The following is a 19,536-nucleotide window of genomic DNA, read 5'->3' as shown; positions in this document are numbered from 1 at the left end:
TATATATATTATGGCATGCCATTTAGGTAATAATATATATATTATGGCATGCCGTTTAGGAAATAATATATATATATGAAGTTTGTCCATCTGAATATATGGAATGAAAGTCTGAATATGGTGAATGAAATCTGACGTCATTGATGTGAAGTGTGACACTGTTAGTGAATCAGCAAGAAAGTGTCCAACGTCCACAATTTTGAGCAATGAAGAGATTATAAAAACACTGGCGAATGCAAGGTTCATTCCATATATTCAGATGGACAAACTTCATATATATATATATATTATTTCCTAAACGGCATGCCATAATATATATATACATATATATATATATATGTATATAAATATATATATATGTATATAAATAAATATACTTGTATCATTAGTTCTTTATCGTTTTAGAATTTTAGAATTGGTAACTGATATTTGTTTTATGATTGTGGGAAGATAAGCATGTTGCTTTGCTAATGCTGCTAAATGAGTCTTACTGTAGTTAAAAATTCAAAATAGTGCATTTGTTCCCCAATAACAAGGCAAATTGACCCTCACAATGTCAGCACTAAGTGGATGCTTTAATTTATGTGAATGGCTTGTGGTCACTTTCACTGACATTAGTACAAGTGTAGTTTGTTACAGGAAGTCATGAAGCCATGAGAGTCAAAGTCATCTGGGAGAAGTGGATTTTTTAAGGTTCCCAGCCTGTAGTCACATGATTACAAGAATAAGAGCTGCTTGTGAACCAACCAAGGAAAGTGATTAAACAGCCACCGCACCATTAACGTCATGCCATATTTTTCTGAGGATTTATGGGCCCATAGAATGACATCATGAGGATTTTGCTGTAATTGAAAGGATGACACTCCATCACAGCAGCCATATTTTGCTCTCCAGCTCCCATTTTTCCCTGAGCAGCCTCTCCTCAAACATTTTCTAAGTCGGCAGTGGAGGTCCTGCTGGAGAGACGCCCTGTCTTTCCTGATTCAGCCGTCTGTTAGAGCACAGTCCAGTATTCACTCCTGCCATAAACTAATCCTTTCATTAGGCTCGGTTTCAGGCAGCCATGTCAAAGAGCTGACTGTGTGTGGAGGCAAGAGAGACTGAGACTGATACACAAAGATACATTTACAGATACGTACTGTTACTCAAACACTGAAACACCTTCCCACAAACACACACACACACACACACACACACATACACACACACACATATATATATATATATGTGATATAAGACTCACATTCACACATCCAAATACACCTTTTCTGTACTGGTGTTGGACATCTTCCATCCTTTATTATGTAGTGTGGCCATATTTGTTGATGATCATATTATGGCCACCTTTTTGGCTTGGGAACATTTAGCAGTGACTCATAAGCCCTCATCGAAGGTTATGGCCAGAGTGATTTTTTCCATCTTGAATTGTTGAATTTGAAGGATTTTTAGAGGCCTGAAGAGCTAGCATGCCTCTGTCCGAAGGTAACAAAATCCATAATTTGTCGTTTTTACACTTTGGTTTTAGTGCATATTAAAAAAGCTAAATATTTAATTTGTGCACTTTAGAGGTATTTGAAGGTATATTTTGTTACCTTACAAAGGCATGCTAACTTTAGCCCTGTTTTCAGTCATTATGCTAAGCTATGCTAACATGTAACTCGCTGTAGTCTTATATTTAAAGCAATAGTTAGACATTTTGTGGAATACACTTAATTGCTTTCTGGCAGAATTAGATGAAAAACTTTACACCACTGTCAGGTGCTTAGCTTAGCATAAAGACTGGAAATAGGAACAGCATGACTCTGGTCAAAGGTAACAAAATTCAACTACCAGCAACTCTAAACATGTTACGTGCCAGACAATTTCTTCAGCGGGCAAAGTGACAATATCATCTCGTAAAACCACAACTTGTCGTATTTGTATATTATTATGCTAAGCTAAGATAACATCTGGCTCTAGCTTCGTGTTTTAATGAACGTGACCCCCCCCACCCTTCCCCTCTCCCGATTGAGAGAATTATTCACACTCACAACCCTAAGGGTTTATTTTGTCGCCAAATTGATGTAATCTGCATGAGTTTGGACTGTGGGAGAAAACTGGAGCACCCAGAGTTCAGAGCCCTGGGCTTAAAATAACCTATTAAAGAAACTTCATTTGGAAACGCTGCCTTTGTATCAGTCATTCAAACATCACATTAAAAATGCTTCATGGTGAATGTAATGGTTTTAAATAGACAAGGATATCATTTCGGGTCTCTCGAAAAAGAGATAATCTATCTCAAGAGACGCTGCGGTTAAATAAAAAATAAACACAGCAGTCTAGCAGTATGACCCATGTAGTGACCCACTGTATACTCAAGGCATAGGTACTGTAGATGTGGATATGGAAATGTCCCAGTACCTTATCCAATGACCACGCACTCACAATGACACACGCACGCACACACACACACACACACACACACACACACACACACACACACACTGTCATTTGTACACTTTTAAGCACACACCCTTGCAGTCATGTTGTCACACATCAGTGACAGCATTGTTTGCCGGGAGCTGCAGTCCTGAAGAAATGCTTAGTTTGGCAAAGGCCGTTAAACCCTTTGCCATCCTAAACTAACATGTCAGCGTGGCCCGGCATGTTTCTGACTTTTAAAATCACACAAGTAATGTTGATGTGATAGAGTCTTTCTAATGAAAAACCTCTTTGTCTCTTTCCTTTCTGTTTTCTCTGTCAGGAAAACAACATGAGGAAACCACCGCTGACCAACGAGGACTTGGTTTCTCATGAAGTATAATTATTTATTATTATTTCATAAGGTTTTTTTTTTGCTCCATGCACCGCCCTGCTTCACCCGGGCTGATGTGGCTGAATATTCAACTGTTCCAAGACGTTTCCTGAGACAATTTCTCTGTGTAACTGGTGGGCAAACAGGAAGACATTATGGAGAGAGTCAGAGCACATGCAAACAGATGAGTCACATATGAGTGATAGATGATGTAACAATGTAATGATGTCTTCTAGCTGACCATGGAGCTAATTGGACCAACAGAAAGGGGGAAAGTGTTTGTCACAAGCTTTTGACTCTCATACTTTCACTTTGCCAATGACAAAATATGTAACAATCTCAGGCAGCAGAGTGGCAATGATCTAATTCAGATTAAATGACATCATCCTGATAAGTAACCAGCCTCCTCACTGGGAGATGGAACATAATGGACTCTTATCCTTGTGGCTGGAGTGTGTGAGGTTACATATTTCTGTGCATGTGTGTGTGGAAAAGTGAGTTTTGATGCTACATGCAGTGATGTTGCGGCGTGGACTGCTAGCCTGGGTCTCCCGTGTTGGAGGCGTGCTGGTGCTCCTCTGCTGCTCCCTGTCGCTCCTCTATGTGATGACCTGCAGTCCGCCGCACTCTGACGACCCTCCACTGAGTCATGCTCTACCCCGTGCTGGACCCAACCACCCAAGCTTGGGGGGCACAGGGCCGGGGATTGGAGCAGGAGCAGGAGGGACAGGAGGAGCCCGGGCTGGGGCTGCTCAAAGTGGCGGACCCGCCGTTCAATCTTATCAAGTGCTCCTCCAAGAGCGAGAGGAGCAGCACCGCCTCCACATCTCCTCCTTGAAGAAGCAGATAGCTCAGCTCAAGGAGGCTTTGCAGGAGCGTAGCCAGCAGCTGAAAGGAGTGCAGGAGAGCCTGAAGAGAGCCGCTGGGGGCCCAGCAGAGGGACAGGAAGCTGGGGCTGGATCACAGGGAGGGGTTCTTGGTGAGGCTCAGGGACCCAAAAGCCAGCAAGCAGACCTCCAAGAGTTCCTGCGGAGCCAGCTGTCCAAGGCCGAGGTGACCGCCGGCACCAGGCTGCCCAGCGAGTATGCAGTGGTGCCCTTTGAGAGTTTCACCCTGCAGAGGGTGTACCAGCTGGAGATGGGGCTGACGCGTCACCCTGAGGAGAAGCCTGTGAGGAAGGACAAGAGGGAGGAGCTGGGGGAGGTGCTGGAGACGGCCCTGCACAGCCTCAACACACCATCATCACAGCAAGACAGCAGGAGTGCAGCAGAAAAGACTCAAACAAACAAAGTGTACGCACCGTCTGACTTCATAGAAGGTGAGAATACATCAAATGTCAACCCTTTCTGCTAGAAATTAAATTTAAATGTGTTGAAGGAAATGCAATGCAGTCTGAGGAAATGTGACTAATAATAATAATAAATTTTAATTTTAATAAAAAAATTTCCACCAAAATATCTGATGTTGCAATGCAATAACCATCACAATATGCTATAATCAGAGTACATGTTTGGAAAATATGAGTAAAGTGTATTAATGACAACCTCACTCTCTGTAAATAACAACTAATAGAACTATATAAATGTAATTTCATGAAGACACAGTTGCATATTGACAGTTTTCTTTATCAGAACCCTATTCTCCAATTACTTCTTCAACCCTGGGTCACTTTGATCTTTTGGTTTTTTATATAAATCCCTGGAAGGTCAGAAACATGCGTGTGTCTTTGTGTACAAGTCCAGTCAGGATATCCTTCTAGTTTGTTCTGCTGAGCCTTGAACACAACCATAGGAAATGAACACAGCTGCTCCGTATTTGCAGTGGAGCATCTTTTCAAACATTTGTGTGTGTGTGTGTGTGTGTGTGTGTGTGTGTGTGTGTGTGTGTATCTGCTGTGTTCTGCTCTTTGAAGGTCACCACCTTCAGTGTCTGAGTGGGTGGAGGTTTTAAAGTGAGTAATAGGGGTACCTGGCTCGGAGGAAATGAGCCATAGGTCACTATATTGAGCCTTTTACACGTGTATGGGCTTGTGTGTGGTCCTATGTAATCTATGTGTGTCTCTGTACGACTGTGATTTTAATAGATGTGCGTACATTTGTGTGTATCTGTGTGCTCGCAAAAAACCTCTACAATTCCTCAACAAGACAACGTAGAGTGCAGCTTTTTAATGAAATCGCGACTCCCTCCCACTCATATTTTATTCTTAATGCTTCTTAATGGACATCGATCTCTAAGCAAATCTTGAACAAGCAGGGATTTATCCAACCAGCCAGACAAGTGAAAGGCAGTTTAGATTGCCAGACTGACAAAAGCATCTTCAGGGAGCTTTCAGGACTGCATTAGCAAGCTAGTGAGCTGAAACTGCACACAAACAGTGGAGGTATGCAAAATGAACTTGCCAACCACTGAGTTCTGTCTTTAGAAAGGGACAGAAAATGCAGTTAGACAGACAGACAGAGACAGGAAGTGAAGGCATTTAGTCTAAATTGTTCAGCATATTTACTTAATGAAAGCTGATCGTGTCCCTCTGGGAAATCACAGGAAGCTGGCCAACTTAACAGGAAGAGCTTAATTTCAAGCCGCTATCAGAATAAATCTTTGCCCGCAGACATCTTTCTGTCCTCCTTTTCCTCTATCATTTTCTGCCTTGCTCTTCACTTTGTCCTTTATTTCCCTCGTCTCTCTCTGCTCTTTTTCTGTCATCCAAGCTCTCTTTGAAGACGGTGTCTCCAATGATGTGTTTTCTTCCTCTTTCTCCTTTGTTTTCTCTCTGGTCTCACTGCTCCTCACTTTCTGTTCCATTTCCCTTTTCTTTCTGCACTCACCAACCCCAGTAGGTCCATTTGCAAGTAATAATCCTTGTAATAGCGTAGTAATTGAAAAACAACTTCTCCCTGGAGGTATAAACTGACGTAAGACCTCCAGCAAGAACATTGGCCTGAATGACCAGTGTACGTGTGCTGCTGGTTTGTTATATGTGTATGTACTGTCAAAGTCTCTGGTACTGTATATTCGTGGCTCTTTGCCCAGGAGCAGCTGAGTGCATGGACAAGGTCTTCTGTGGCCTCATATGCCATCTCTCTTTCCCCACATAAACAGTATCTGTTCACACATTATCTCAGTGTCCAATTAGCTAATGTTAGCATGCTAACACACTAAACTAAGATGGTGAGCATGATAAATATTACGCCTGCTTAGCATCAGCATGTTAGCATTGTCATTGTGCGCATTTTAGCTTAAAGCACCGTTGTGCCTGAGTACCGTCTCACACAGCCGCTGCTAGCGTGGCTGTAGATTCCTGTTTTACCTTCAGACCATGGGTGAATAATAACACCTGGAGAGGGCAGCGCCGCTCAGCCTTCCTTCCAATTTTGCCCAGTGGCCACACATGGTATTGCAGTGGCCCTAAAAGCATTTCCAGTTAGGCAACCATTATAAAAGAGATGTCTGTAAAATCATTGACAGGACACCTCAAACTGCACACAAGGTCAATTTTGACTCTTTTCATCATGAATTTTGTGAAATATGTGACATCATCACAATGTAAAGTCTACTGGCCGGGCTGGGAAGTCACAGGCGGGGGAAACACTACTGTGCATATTCATTGGGCCACATACCACTGAAGAAAACCAAGAAGCTAGAAACATTTTGCCATATGCGCTCAATTTGGTCAAGTAGTTCTATCGGTTGGTCTACAGTACACACCTACTTCATGACACGCCCTCAAATTTTGATTAGGTTTGACTCCTGTAGGTTTAGGCAACTAAATGACTTGGTTGGGTTTTAAAATAAGTACATTAATCCTGGAAATTACCTCAGGGAGCATGTCTTGTAGTAAAGTGGGTGTATTTTCTGCTTCTCTTAGGGGCAGGCAAGCAATTCTCATTGGACTGAATAGGCCCCAGGTCTTGTATACAGTTCTAATAATACATCCCTAGATTTCCACATGCTCTTAGTCTTTATGCGAAGTAAGCTAACTGCAATTGGTATCGATCTTCTCATCTAACTTTCAACAACAAATAGAGTAAACATATTCTTTTACAGGATATTTACTGAATATTCATATATATAAATATTACACTTACTGATTATCACATAAAAACACCGGCACTGTATCTAAGCTTATTTGGTCTTGAGTTCCTGTCTCCGTGTCTCACCCATCAGGTATCACCCGTACAGAGAGGGACAAAGGGACTCTGTACGAGCTGACCTTCAGAGGGGAGTCTAGCAACGAATTCAGGCGCCTGGTCCTCTTCCGTCCCTATGGACCGCTGATGAAGGTGAAGAACGAGAGGGTGGACACAGTCAACGTCCCAATCAACATCATCGTCCCTCTGTCAAGACGCACAGAAAAGTTCAAACAGTTCATGCATAACTTCAGGTGAGATTCAGCGATCGAACCTTTTCTCAAATTTTTGATTTCCTGATCCTTGTTTTTGATTTTCCTGGATCTAGCTGTTAATTGCAAAGTCACACGAACAATGTGACATAAACAGCAGCACCACAATAAATTATTCAAGACGGTGCCACACGTAACTAATTCAGGAAAATGTGATACTCTGCTATTCAAACCCAGTTTCAATTCGTTTTACATTTTAATTGGGGATCAGGCAGACGGGGACGAGGAGTGGTTGAGATTAGAGGAAAGAAAATTAACACCAGAGTGGTTATTTTCTTTTGAAAGACCATGTAATTAAAAATTTCAGTGCACATGTAATGTTATCAGTAATTCTTTTTGGGGTTCTTGTCTGCATGATTCGAATGTAAACAAATCTGAAAGAGATTTGAATGATTCAGGCTAGAATATGAATGAAGATGGCCTTATAGATCCCAGCCCAGTTCTTATCAGTCGCCACACGACCACAAGAAATGTCATTTCACATATATTTTTGATGCGTATAGCTAATAAGCATCTCAAATGTATTATATCACAAAGTAGATCTAGGCTTGTATGTGTATATGATGAAACCATGAAGGCTTTTTGATATAGACAAAACTATGAAGGGCTGACTAGAAGTCAAATGTCATGGAATCTCAATCTCAGGAAACATCTTCTTTAATGTCTATGATTTATTGTGCTGCTGCTGCTGCTGCTTATCACAGCTCTTTTTACATGGTAAATCCTGCTTAGCAGCAGTTCTGCAGCCCATTAAAATGCGCCCCGGACAGAGCAGCAGTAGTTGATATACAGCATGGCAAGAAGTGTACTTACTTGAAAGAGTCGGTGAGTCGCTGAGCCAACACTTTCCCCTCATTCGTATTAAAGGTATACCAGGAGAAGCTGTGTTTGTGTGTGTGTTTAGGGGGTGATAACGGTGAGTAACTGCATGTTTATCAAATATTGTTTATTCACATTTAGACTGACCAGCATTTATAATGCACTGTGATATGTTTCCCAAGTGCAGATAAACAAACATTTGCGGCACTCTGGAGTCTGAAAAGAAAACGTTGCTCTTACTACATGATGAAATAATTATAACCATTTTTTTCTGCTCTGTGGTCCCAGTGGCAAAATGAAGAATGCCTCATCAGATCCGAGCAAAAATCGTTTTACTTTTAATAATGCCGGTATTTAGAGAGAGCCTCTAACACAACTGCATCTATAATGACAGTAAAAATCATGAAAAATTCATAGTTGCTCAGTATCCTCTGCACTTAGTTATTTTTAAGCATCCTTTTTTCATCTAGTTGTGTTTTTTAAGTTTTATGACATTTTTCCCCTTGTGCTTCTGGGGAAAATTCTGACAAATGTGTGTGTGCTGTGGGAGAGAGAGGCGAATAATCTCTAGCATGTGTGTGATATATTTGACATGTCTCCATTAAATTGCCTGCAGGCATTTACCACCTGGTCCCTCTTTTACTCGTCTCTCCCTGTGCTTTAACCTAGCGTCAGAATGAGGACACTCAGGATTATATCTGAAAATGAAGATTATTTTCACTGTTAATTAACCTGTTGTTTGTTTTACTTTTATTTTTTTATTATTTAATCCTTCCTGGATATCAGGAAACAGAACATTACAATCTGCCACATCCAAAGGTGACATTTTTTTAATGCATCTTTTACCCAACAACTTTGGGCCCTAACAGCCCGAAGAGATTTAAAATAAAAAGTAAATCATCACATTTGAGAATCTTAAACGAGCAAATGCTTGACATTTGTTCTTGATGAATGATTTATCAGTCAATTATCTAAGTTGTTGTTGGACATCATGTTGTAATCATTTCAGCTCTTCAAGCCTCGAAGCCCTCAGAGGTCTTCCTTCCTGTAATCCCCTCCTTCTCGGTGTGAGAACGCTTTCATCCATATTGTCCCTTCCTCTGTGTGTTTGTGTGTACCTACAGGGAAGCCTGTGTGCGTCAGGACGGCCGGGTCCATCTGACAGTGGTGTATTTTGGGAAAGAGCAGATGAGCGAAGTTCGCGGCACTCTGGAGAATACGTCCAGGTGGGTTGGAACTGCCGCCAAGATCAGATCTTTGCAATAGAGGCCAAGCACTGAGTACAGAAAGCAATTTATGAAATGAAATTAATGCTGCCACAGTCGTGCACCCGCTCTCAGAAGCAGACGCTGTAAAAATATTATTTTCCACACATACATCAGAAACCTCTCTTCTTCATGTTTTGAAATCTGTCTTTCACCAAACACACACAAAACACACACAGACACACACCTCTTGGCGTCCTGCCACAGCCAGTCATCTGTCTGATGAATAATGGAGCAGTGTGCCACCCACGCGAAGGAGTTGAGCGCTACCAGCCAACACAGATAAATTACAACAGGCCTGTGATCATCTCTGACTCACGCTAAACCTCTCACATGTACCTCGACACCCACACCTCTGGGGACGATCGCAGTCGGCTAATCAGAAGTCATATCCACTGTGGATTGAGCCACAGATTCCCTGAGGGGGTTGCTATGGTGACGCTTGTTGATTTCCCTGCCCCGAAGGTTTTTGTGTAGCCTTGAATCAGTTGGACTATCTCTAGTATCACACAGCGTTTCTTTGTCCCTCGTGTCTCTGCCTGCTGCTGTCGCAAAAGGGGAACTGTGAATATAAAAAAAGGCAGCATTAAACACACTTGAAGTGAAGCGCCACGTGAAGTGTAAAGAAGGAGAGAATCAGAGCCTGTGAGCGTGGAAAAAGCGCACAAAACATACATCAAACCTGAAATATTATTGATTTTAGTTGGAAAGAATTCTAAAGGAGTGACTGAGGTGGTTTGTAGGAGAAACACACCAAATGAAGAGTAGTACTGTATATTTTTTGTCCATGAGCATCTGTTCTTCTTTGAACCTATAGGTCTTTTGTATTCGTCTCACAGCCTAACAATGCATTCAACACTTAGGTAGCAGCTTCTGGGTTTGAATCAGTTCCTGTAATCAACTCTGTACTCCGCTTTTTTTTCCCAGCCTTCAGACTGTGGTTGAAATGAATGGGAATCATCATTGGAAGATAACTACCTGCGGTTCTCCAGGCAGACACACACATATAGTATATGCACAGATACAATGACAAACGGCATATAGGATCACAGAGGAAGATGCATGCATGTGTGCATGTGCAATTGGGTTGCAACTGAAGTCACTTTTCACATGTTCAAACAAGTGCAACAAGGTGAATACTTTCCAGGAGACACAGTCTGAAAATGTGTGCCTGTATCTCACCCCTATCTATGACTGCAGTTCTACTTTTGTATTCAGATGTGGTTGGACAACATGTCGCACCAACTAATTCTTTTTGAGCATAATCTGGCCTTTGGGTGCTTCAAGCACATGCTGTCATGCTCACAGTGGAAATTATATTATGCTAATGTTTACCATGTTCACCGTCTTAGTTTAGCATGTTAGTGAGTCGACACTAATTAGCACTAAAAACAAAGTCTCATTAATTGTATGTTGTCATAAACCAAAGTACTTGACATGCCGCTATAGAACAAGCAGGGCATCAACAAAATTATGACCATTCATCCTCTGGGGACCATGAATGTCTGCACCAAATGTTATGGCCATACACCCAATAGTTTTTTTTAACTAAAAACCTCAAATCTGAACCTCATGGTGGCCCTAGAGGAAAAGTCACGGGATCAAAGTCATTAGGATTCATCTTCTGGGTATTCACTAATTTTTGTATCAAATTTCATGACAATCCATCCAATAGCTGTTGAGATATTTCAGTATGAGCCAAAGTGGTGGGCCCACTGACAGATGGACAGGCAGACAGCAAATATTAACTTTAAATTCAATTCCAAATTTGCCCCTGAAAACCAAGTCAAAACCCTGAAAGAAGAGTTGAAGGTCAGCCAAAAAGCCCTTACTCTGAAGTTCTAAAACAACAAATTGGTTCACACAAATATACAATTCAAGTGCAAGTACACAGAGACACATTCCCTCACAAACAGATCAATGTCTGTGATCATCATTTGGTCTGATTCGACACTGCTCTTCCTACAACTTACATTCCCCTCTAGAAACTAGTTTGATTTGTGTCTGCTTCCAAACAACCTCTAGCTGTTTGTTCTTTTTTTGCAAAATGCCACTGAAGAGACGACCAGGAGACTGTAATGTTTTTCACAATAATATATTCAAAAAACTAAAATGCAATATTTCCATGACATTTTCCACATTGTTTTTCATCAACTGAAGTTTGACTGGTGGTTTTTTAATTAGATTGTTCTCTCTTCTTCAATGATTTAATGGCATGAAGACTGGAGAATTAAGGCCACCAACTCTTTATCTCGATCCGCCAAACACCTCACACAATCACATAACAGTAGTGGGTGGACCTTCGAATTAATTCTGGACACTTCTGGATGGACACAATTTGGACTATATAGAAATTGTTGTTACACTGAGATATTTATCTTGGAGAGTGTTCAAAAAATATTGATGTCACACACTCTGCTCAGTGTCCCTCCTTAAATTCTTTCCAAATAAAACATGTATATGACTATCAGCAGCCAAAATAAACCTCTTGAGGTGTGTAAGACCTTTGCAAACCAAGAACTGCATTTGGTCACCCTCTTGCTGCTATGTTGCATCACAACCAACTTTCTGTCCAACACATTTCGTGAGTATAACAATCAAAATGGTCCTGGATCTCCACTAGCTTTCTAACCCCTACCAACGCCTTTTCTGGGATTAGATGACAGTTAAAAAACGCTTCAGGTTTTTTTTTTGCAGGTGCTAATTATTTGGGTGTATATACCAAAGGCCAAACCAGTTCTACTGTAACAAAAGCCAAAACAAGCTGAATATAGTTGATAGACAGCAATGCTCCAGAAAATCTGAACATTAGTCTTCAAGCATTCTGCCAGACACCAGGGATATTGTTTAAAATAGATAGGATCAGCTGCTGAGCCTTCAAGTATCGCTTACACAACCGTACTTCAAAGCCTGAACTCAAGCTCAAACTATTGGGGGACATGTAAGTTTCTGAGCCTTACATGCTCAAGAATAATGATTCAGAATAACGTGAGATAAAGGTACAAGAGAGGGAGAGGGAGAGAGTTTGTGTGTAACGGAGGGAGAAGAATGAGTGATCTGGTGTAAAGAGATACCAGTCGATACCTATCATGAATAAGTACTGTGCTTCAGACGCGGAAGAGAGGCGATGGCTGAGGGGAAAAACAGTGAGAAAGGAAGTAAAAGGAGATGTGTGAAGATAAGAGAGCAAAGCTAAGTTGGGAAAAAGACAGATTTTTCAAGGATGGAAGAAGAGCATCAACATGGATATCAAAGGAAGTTGTTCGTTGAGATGAAAGAGAAGGATCAGAAATTTGGACAGACAGAAAAAAGGAAGGAGGAGATCATACTGTCAGTCCTTGGCTAAAACCTTTCCCTCATCTTTCTCTTGTACCACCCTGCGAAAGCCTCTCCAACAAGCCTTTCATGTCATGTGGCATTTCATACAGTTGACAGATGGGTCAACAATTTTCTGACGGGCCTCTGAAAGCTTAAAGGAAGTGAGAGGACAATGTCGACCAGAAGGTGACTGAGAAAAGCTTATGAGTGGATGAAATGACAAACAAATCGTAGAGGAATTTCAAAAGCTGTCCAATATTTAATTTTAGCATGTGTATTTACAGATCGCCAATACAGTCCCATTCTGTAAATGTGTCTATTGAGAACTCAGAGCCTGAGAGTGATCATAACAAGTCTACATTTTTTATAGCTTTCACTTACCTCTCCATGACATGCACAGACTGCTGATTCCCCAGCTTTTTTTTGTCTTCTGCACAATAGCCCAGAGAGAGGATACACCAGCCTGCCTGCTCTGTAAACAGCAGACAGGTTAAAGACAAGGAAGAGGAATATGTTTAAAAGTCATTGCTGGCATTAAAATAAATCCCAGGTCCAAGAGAGCTACCAGCTGTCAATGCTGCGTCAGAAAACATACAGATGTTGAAGAAGTGGAAGCAATGTAGCTTCTTTAGTTGAAATGTATTTATGAGGCAACAAAACTTACTTGACCAAGAACCACTTGCCAAAAACTTGTTGAACTTTCTGGACTTCCTACCGAATAAAAACAAAGTGCTGCTTGGCACAATGTCATGTAAATTGTGGGAGAAAGTGCAGGTTGTCTATTTTCTTAATGTTTGTTCATGAGCAAGGTACTCACTAGCTTGCGAACGTTGACATCGCAACAAGCTAGAAGTGGTGGGGTTGGTTTGCCTAGAGTGGGTCTTCTGTGTTACGGTATCCAACCCCAATGAAGCGCTTTACATGACAAGATCACCAGATTCATTAGGATTTATTCTCTGGGGAACATGAATGTTTGTACAAAATATCAAGGCAGTCCTTCTAATAGTTTTTGTGACATTTGTCTCGACCGCAGTGGAAGGACAACTGACCAACAATCTCTAGAGCAATGCAACTAGTATTGCTAAAAAGCAAAACATGTCGTTCAAATGTGTTTAGACTGAGAAGAATCCTGGATATAGCAACATATAGGTTTGCTTACAGTCGAGAAATTGAGTATGCACTAAATTTGCAGTCCTCAAGCTATAAACACACACAAGCAAATGGTTACACAGAGACATAGAGATTCACAGAGAAAGAAAAGAGACACGGAAGGAAAATCGGGTTTCCCCTCCCTGTCCTGAGCAGAACTAACAGGATAAGACCTGCTGCTGAAGCACAACATGACAGCTCTTTACAGGCTTCTCACTCTGACACAATTTCAACAATTTAGTCCCCACTAGATAGCAGCCATCACACACCTACAGTAAACAAATTGACTGGCCATGATAAGGATGCTCATGCCTGCAGGGAAAAAGAGATGAAAAAGAGCACAATATGAAAAGTCATTTAGGAAACAAAGATAGTGCTCGACTCAAGTGGCGTTTTCCACTTGACACACGATAGTAGCGCTTATGTTCATATTTTGAGCTTGCATTTTTTTGAGACTGGGTAGGTGGACGCACAAACATCTGAGGGCAGCACACACACACACACACACACACACACACCATGTACTCAAAAGGATGAATAATACATTGGCTTTGTCTCTCTGGAGATTTCAGAGATAATTATATTTTCCCCTAAATAATATTGGGAACCGGAAAAATATCACCACCATAAAACTACCAATTAATTATTTATAACTTCCTGTCTCCCAAAACGTAAATATGCACAGATGAATTTGTAAACCACTTCAGGAGATCTGCACGTCTGTACACTTAACATGAAGCTACTGCCAGGAGACGGTTAGCTTAGCTTAGCATGAAGACTATAAACAGACAGGGAAAAACCTAGCCTAAGTCTATCTGAGGGTAACAAAATCTACCTACAAGCACCTCTGAAGCTCCCAGATGAAAACATTATTCAGAATATTGTTTGTTCAATCTGTTCAAAAACTGAAATGTAAAAACAGCTTTATCTTGAAAGTGGATTTATACCTTTACACAGAGCTAAGCCAGCTGTTTCCCTCCCTCTGCCTGTCTTTAATAAAGCAGCAGCATATATTATCATATCTCACAGCCCCATGTCCTCTCTAGCTTTATAATATGTGAGGAATATTGGCGCTCAAGACAGATTTACATCACTTTAGTTCCCTCTGAAGTAAAATCAATTAAAGTCTACGGTGAAACTCAAAGTGGTTTATTGTTTAGGGCCAAGACACAAGCATGCAAATGCTCTCACTTAACTGTGCTGAAATGGTAAACAAGGCGCAAAGGTAACAAAATCTTCATACCAGCATCTCTAAAACTCACTAATTTAACATATTATATCTTATTTGTTTAATCCACAGTTGTTTGTACAGTTTATTTTTTGTACGAATTATCAAACGACATGTAACGTGTGAATATGTGATCTTCAGAGGTGCTGGTAGGCAGATTATTAGCCCTGCTAGTGGTGTTTGTTTAATTCATACGAAAACCAAAAAACCTAAAAATGACTTTAAACATTGTTTGAGACAAACAGAGCCATTGTGCTCTGTCTCTGCCATCTGTGCACAGTTTAGTGCCAGCGGGTGGGTCAGTGTCTCCTGGGACTCTGTGTAGACTCTAAAACAGATCGACTCTGTTTGGATTCATAAACTGTAGACAGACATGGAGACTAGTCAGTAGACGTATTGACTCACAGCACATGAACACATACGGACAGCTACATCAAGACATCTTGTAATTGTTCCTGATATTTTACTTGTTTCTAAAAAATATGCAGGCCCAGGGTTTTAATATGTCTTAATTAATGGGAGAGACTGAAAGGATGGGAGTGAAACAAAGACTTATGGTGATAGACATTATTCAACACTCACACACAAAAGTTACAGTTAGATGGAAATGTGGGAAGTATGATTCAAGCTGCCTCTGGTAAAAACAAACTGACTCCTCTGGTCATTCTGCTGCTCTGTATGTCTGCATCCGTCTACTTGCTCTCTGTCTACGGTTTCATGTGTTGTGTCATCTAAAACCACATGGATGAAGGAGGTTAGATCCTGTTTGTTTTGCCTCGAGCAGAGACGGGTGAACCAGTTTTTCCTCAGTATCTTCTATCTGAAGTCAATGAAAGTGTGTGTGTGAGTCTATGTATGCATGAGTAAAGGATTTGTAAGTAACCGTGTGAATTGTTATAGTTAATGAAAAAAGGCACAGCTGTTCACATCTGGATCCAGCTGTTTCTCTTTACTCTCACCACATCCTTGGAATAACTTCAAGCCAGTGATGGAGGAAGCTAAGTTGACCCGTGCAATTAATTTTCGGTTCCAGTTAAAGCTTGTCCGATGTCGTGAGCGGAACCCGAGAGAAAAGAGCAGGAGGTGGGAAATGAAGTTGTGATGATTTGTAAGGTCATCATGTTTTAATCTTTGGGTGGAAAGAAACTAACTAAAACTAAAGGCATAAATGAGCCAAATGGGCCTGTATGCTGTGCTGTGTTAGTTTCGGCAGTGGTGAAAGTACATTTACACAAGCACCATTTTATGCCACTTAATACTTCTCCTCTACTACATTTTGGAAGCAAATATTGTACTTTTTACTCCACAACATTCATATAACAGCTTTAGCTACTAGTTACTTTGCAGATTTAGATTATTATTAGAAAATATATATATATATATGATATGTTATTATAGGTTGAGCTACCCTGCAGTATTTAAAGTAAAATTAAAATTATCCCCACCTTTATCAGGAAAATTAAAGTGATGTACACATGAATGCATCACAAATTATAATCCAGTAATATAATTCTTCATAATGAATACTTTTACTTTTGGTACGTTTTGATCGTAAAACTACTGTACTTTTATTTAAGTAAGATTTCAAATGCAGCACTTGTTACAGCACTTGTAACAAAGTATTTCTACACTTTATTATTGCTACTTTTACTTACATAAAACATATGAATACGTCTTCCACCAAGGGTTGTGGTAATTTGATTAAACACAAATTTAGGAATAGACCCCATTTGAACACAGTATCAACTGAAATAATAAAAAGGTATTTAAACAGTTTGGCCCCTCTACAAGACGGGGGCTCAAGATTTAGTAAAAATGCTGGAGCCAGTTTAAGGCCCTCATCATTTCAGTTTACATTATAGTGTACTTTAGTGATGCATATTCTCAAACAAATTCTTTGACAAATGAATCAAATTACCACAAATTAATTGCCACAGAGTTAAACTGAGGCCCTGGAGCAGTTGCAGATTCTTGGTTGTTAACCCAGCCTCAGGATTACGTGTCTATACTGCATTTGCTATTATACCAATATGCAGATCGTGATGATCATTTTGGCTGTAGACTGGACACAACATTTTACAGCTGAGGTGCACAATGGGCTTGGAGACCCTTGTGCAAGAGTTAATATCTGCATAAGAATTTCACATAAATTGTCAATCAACATCTTACCTCTGCTTTCTTCTCTGTCTTTCTGTTATTCCTCACCTCTTTTCAGTGGTTTTATTTCAATTAATATCTTTCAATTGAATCCAATGTTGCCCAAGTATGTAGGCAAGGAAAGTGTAATTAAAAATGTAAATAAATAATCAAAAGCGCAGGAGAACAGGATAATTTGGCACGTTTGAATAAGCTTGTTTTGCTTTGAATGAATTCGGCAAAATTGTAATATCAAATTCTTTCATTCTATAAGAAAACTGACTGTTCTCTGTCTAACCACCATGATGATCCCAACCTCTCTGTTTCTCTGCAGGGAAGTTAACTTTAAGAACTATACTCTGCTGCAGCTGGACGAGGAGTTTTCTCGGGGACGGGGTCTTGACGTCGGGGCCCGAGCCTGGAAGGGAGGCAACGTACTGCTTTTCTTTTGCGACGTGGACATCTACTTCACAGCTGACTTCCTGAACACCTGCCGACTCAACACACAGCCTGGTGAGACATACACACATTATGGCAAGCCCGTTTTAACATATCTAAGATTGACATGATTAAAATTGAAGATGTCCATAATGTATTAATGACGAAACGTTAAGATGAAGATATATAATTATGTTGCAGTGCATGTGTTTGGAGATCATTCTTAGAAGCCACACTGCAATTGTAGTATTGTATATCTTGAATTATGAATCTGACTAGTCACTGTGCATTTGAAGAAATGTAAAGTATAATTAAGGACAGTCAAATAAACCTTCATATGTTCAAACAGCTTCCAGAAATAACCTTTTTAGGATATCTATAACTGCTGTGACATACTACAATTGTGCAGTAATAACACAAATTCAAGATATCTCCATCGTAGTTTTGACTAGTAATCTTAGTTTTTAGATACATAAAAAGATAATTAAGATATCTTTTAATGTGCTGATCAAAATCTATCTTAAATTTAAATTCCGATTATTCAAAACTAGATTGAATATGTCTTCATTTTAAGATATCTTGAATAAAAGTTTTGACTAGTCATAAATTTCTGTGATGTCATTATAGATATCTTAAAAGGATTTCTGACTAGTCGAAATCTATTTGGTGACATCATGAATTGTTGTTCTAACTAGACAGAATGCAATTGCAGATATCTTGAATTATAATTCCAACTGACAAGTCAAAATGCATTTGTAGATGTCTCAAATGTAATTAGTGATGGTCAAGTGCTGTCTGACACTGCTGTCTCGCTCCTTCTCAGGTAAAAAGGTGTTCTACCCAGTGTTATTCAGCCAGTACAACCCCACTCTGATCTATGGAAGTCCTGAACACGTCCCACCTGTGGAGCAACAGCTGGTAACACACAGCAATCAAATCTATCCTCTCCCTTACCATTTTTTTTCAAACACTCTACAAGCCACTTGTGGAAAATATTGTACTTAATGCTGTGCTACATCACAGGGAGCTTCAGAAATATTTCCCCTCTCCAGCTGCTAAGTGTTCAAATCCACAGAAGCATACTCCTGTTGAAGTGCCTCCTGTGTGTCTTGAGCTGATATGTTTCTGTTCATAAGCTCTCTGAGACTCTGAGTTATTTTCTCTGTAGGTGATCAAGAAAGACACGGGGTTCTGGAGGGACTTTGGTTTCGGCATGACTTGCCAGTACAGGTCCGACTTCATCAACATAGGTAAATATTACAGAACAACAACATTTGCAACACAACATGCACTGCCGTCACAACATCTTAGCAAAGCAGGAATTTATAAACAGTTGCTCTTGGGGGTTGATTATCTCAGCAGAGGCGTTACATAACGCAGCCTTCCTGGATGACCAAAATATGCATTCTGCTGTGTTAATGGTGCCATAGCTTAATGGATATGAAAAACATCAGAACACAAATGGTTCAATATTACATTACCTTTTTAACTGGAAGGAGATTTTATTATACTACTCTGCATGAGACAGCTCTGAGCAGCGGCAGCAGCATATATTAGCATATCTCACAGCCCCATGTCCCCTCCATCTGTATATTAGGTGAGGAATATTGGCTCGCAAGACAGATTTACATCAATTTAGTTTCCCTCCAAAGTGACATCAATTAGAGGCTACAGGGAAATTTAAAGTGGTTTATTGTTCAGGACCCACACACACACACACGCGCAAGCATTCAAGTGCTGAAATTTTAAACAAGGCGCCAAGAAGGCCAGAAATCTGTTTCAAAGGAATAGTTCGACATTTTGAGGAATATACAAGTACATGCATTTATGTGTGTAAATATGTGTGTGCATATGTTTGTAATATTACTTTGACTTGTTTTTGATTTACTGTACATAATGACATGAAATTGTTGTAGTTCTGTCTACTGTATGGACCCTTGATAGAAAGAGCAGCTGTTGCATTGGCAACAGCTAATGGGGATCCAAATAT

The 19,536-nt window shown here is 40.3% G+C and overlaps 1 protein-coding gene across 4 annotated transcripts in view; it reads left to right on the top strand.

Annotated features, from left to right (window-relative positions):
- csgalnact1a (chondroitin sulfate N-acetylgalactosaminyltransferase 1a) overlaps positions 1–19,536 on the top strand; it is a 30,381-nt gene that overhangs the window by 7,490 nt on the left and 3,355 nt on the right. For all 4 annotated transcript variants that reach the window (XR_006827814.1, XM_046066802.1, XM_046066803.1 and 1 more), the window contains exons 3-8: positions 2,744–4,112; positions 6,959–7,175; positions 9,137–9,238; positions 17,443–17,621; positions 18,370–18,464; positions 18,715–18,796. Coding sequence is in view for 3 of the 4 variants with exons in the window: in XM_046066802.1 (XP_045922758.1) it covers positions 3,299–4,112; positions 6,959–7,175; positions 9,137–9,238; positions 17,443–17,621; positions 18,370–18,464; positions 18,715–18,796 (1,489 nt within the window). In the remaining variant the exon portion in view is untranslated. The remainder of the gene's footprint in view (positions 1–2,743; positions 4,113–6,958; positions 7,176–9,136; positions 9,239–17,442; positions 17,622–18,369; positions 18,465–18,714; positions 18,797–19,536) is intronic.

This window comes from Micropterus dolomieu, linkage group LG13 (assembly GCF_021292245.1).
Source record: "Micropterus dolomieu isolate WLL.071019.BEF.003 ecotype Adirondacks linkage group LG13, ASM2129224v1, whole genome shotgun sequence".
In the NCBI taxonomy this organism is placed as follows: Eukaryota; Metazoa; Chordata; class Actinopteri; order Centrarchiformes; family Centrarchidae; genus Micropterus; species Micropterus dolomieu.
This window is presented reverse-complemented; position numbering and strand designations above follow the sequence as displayed.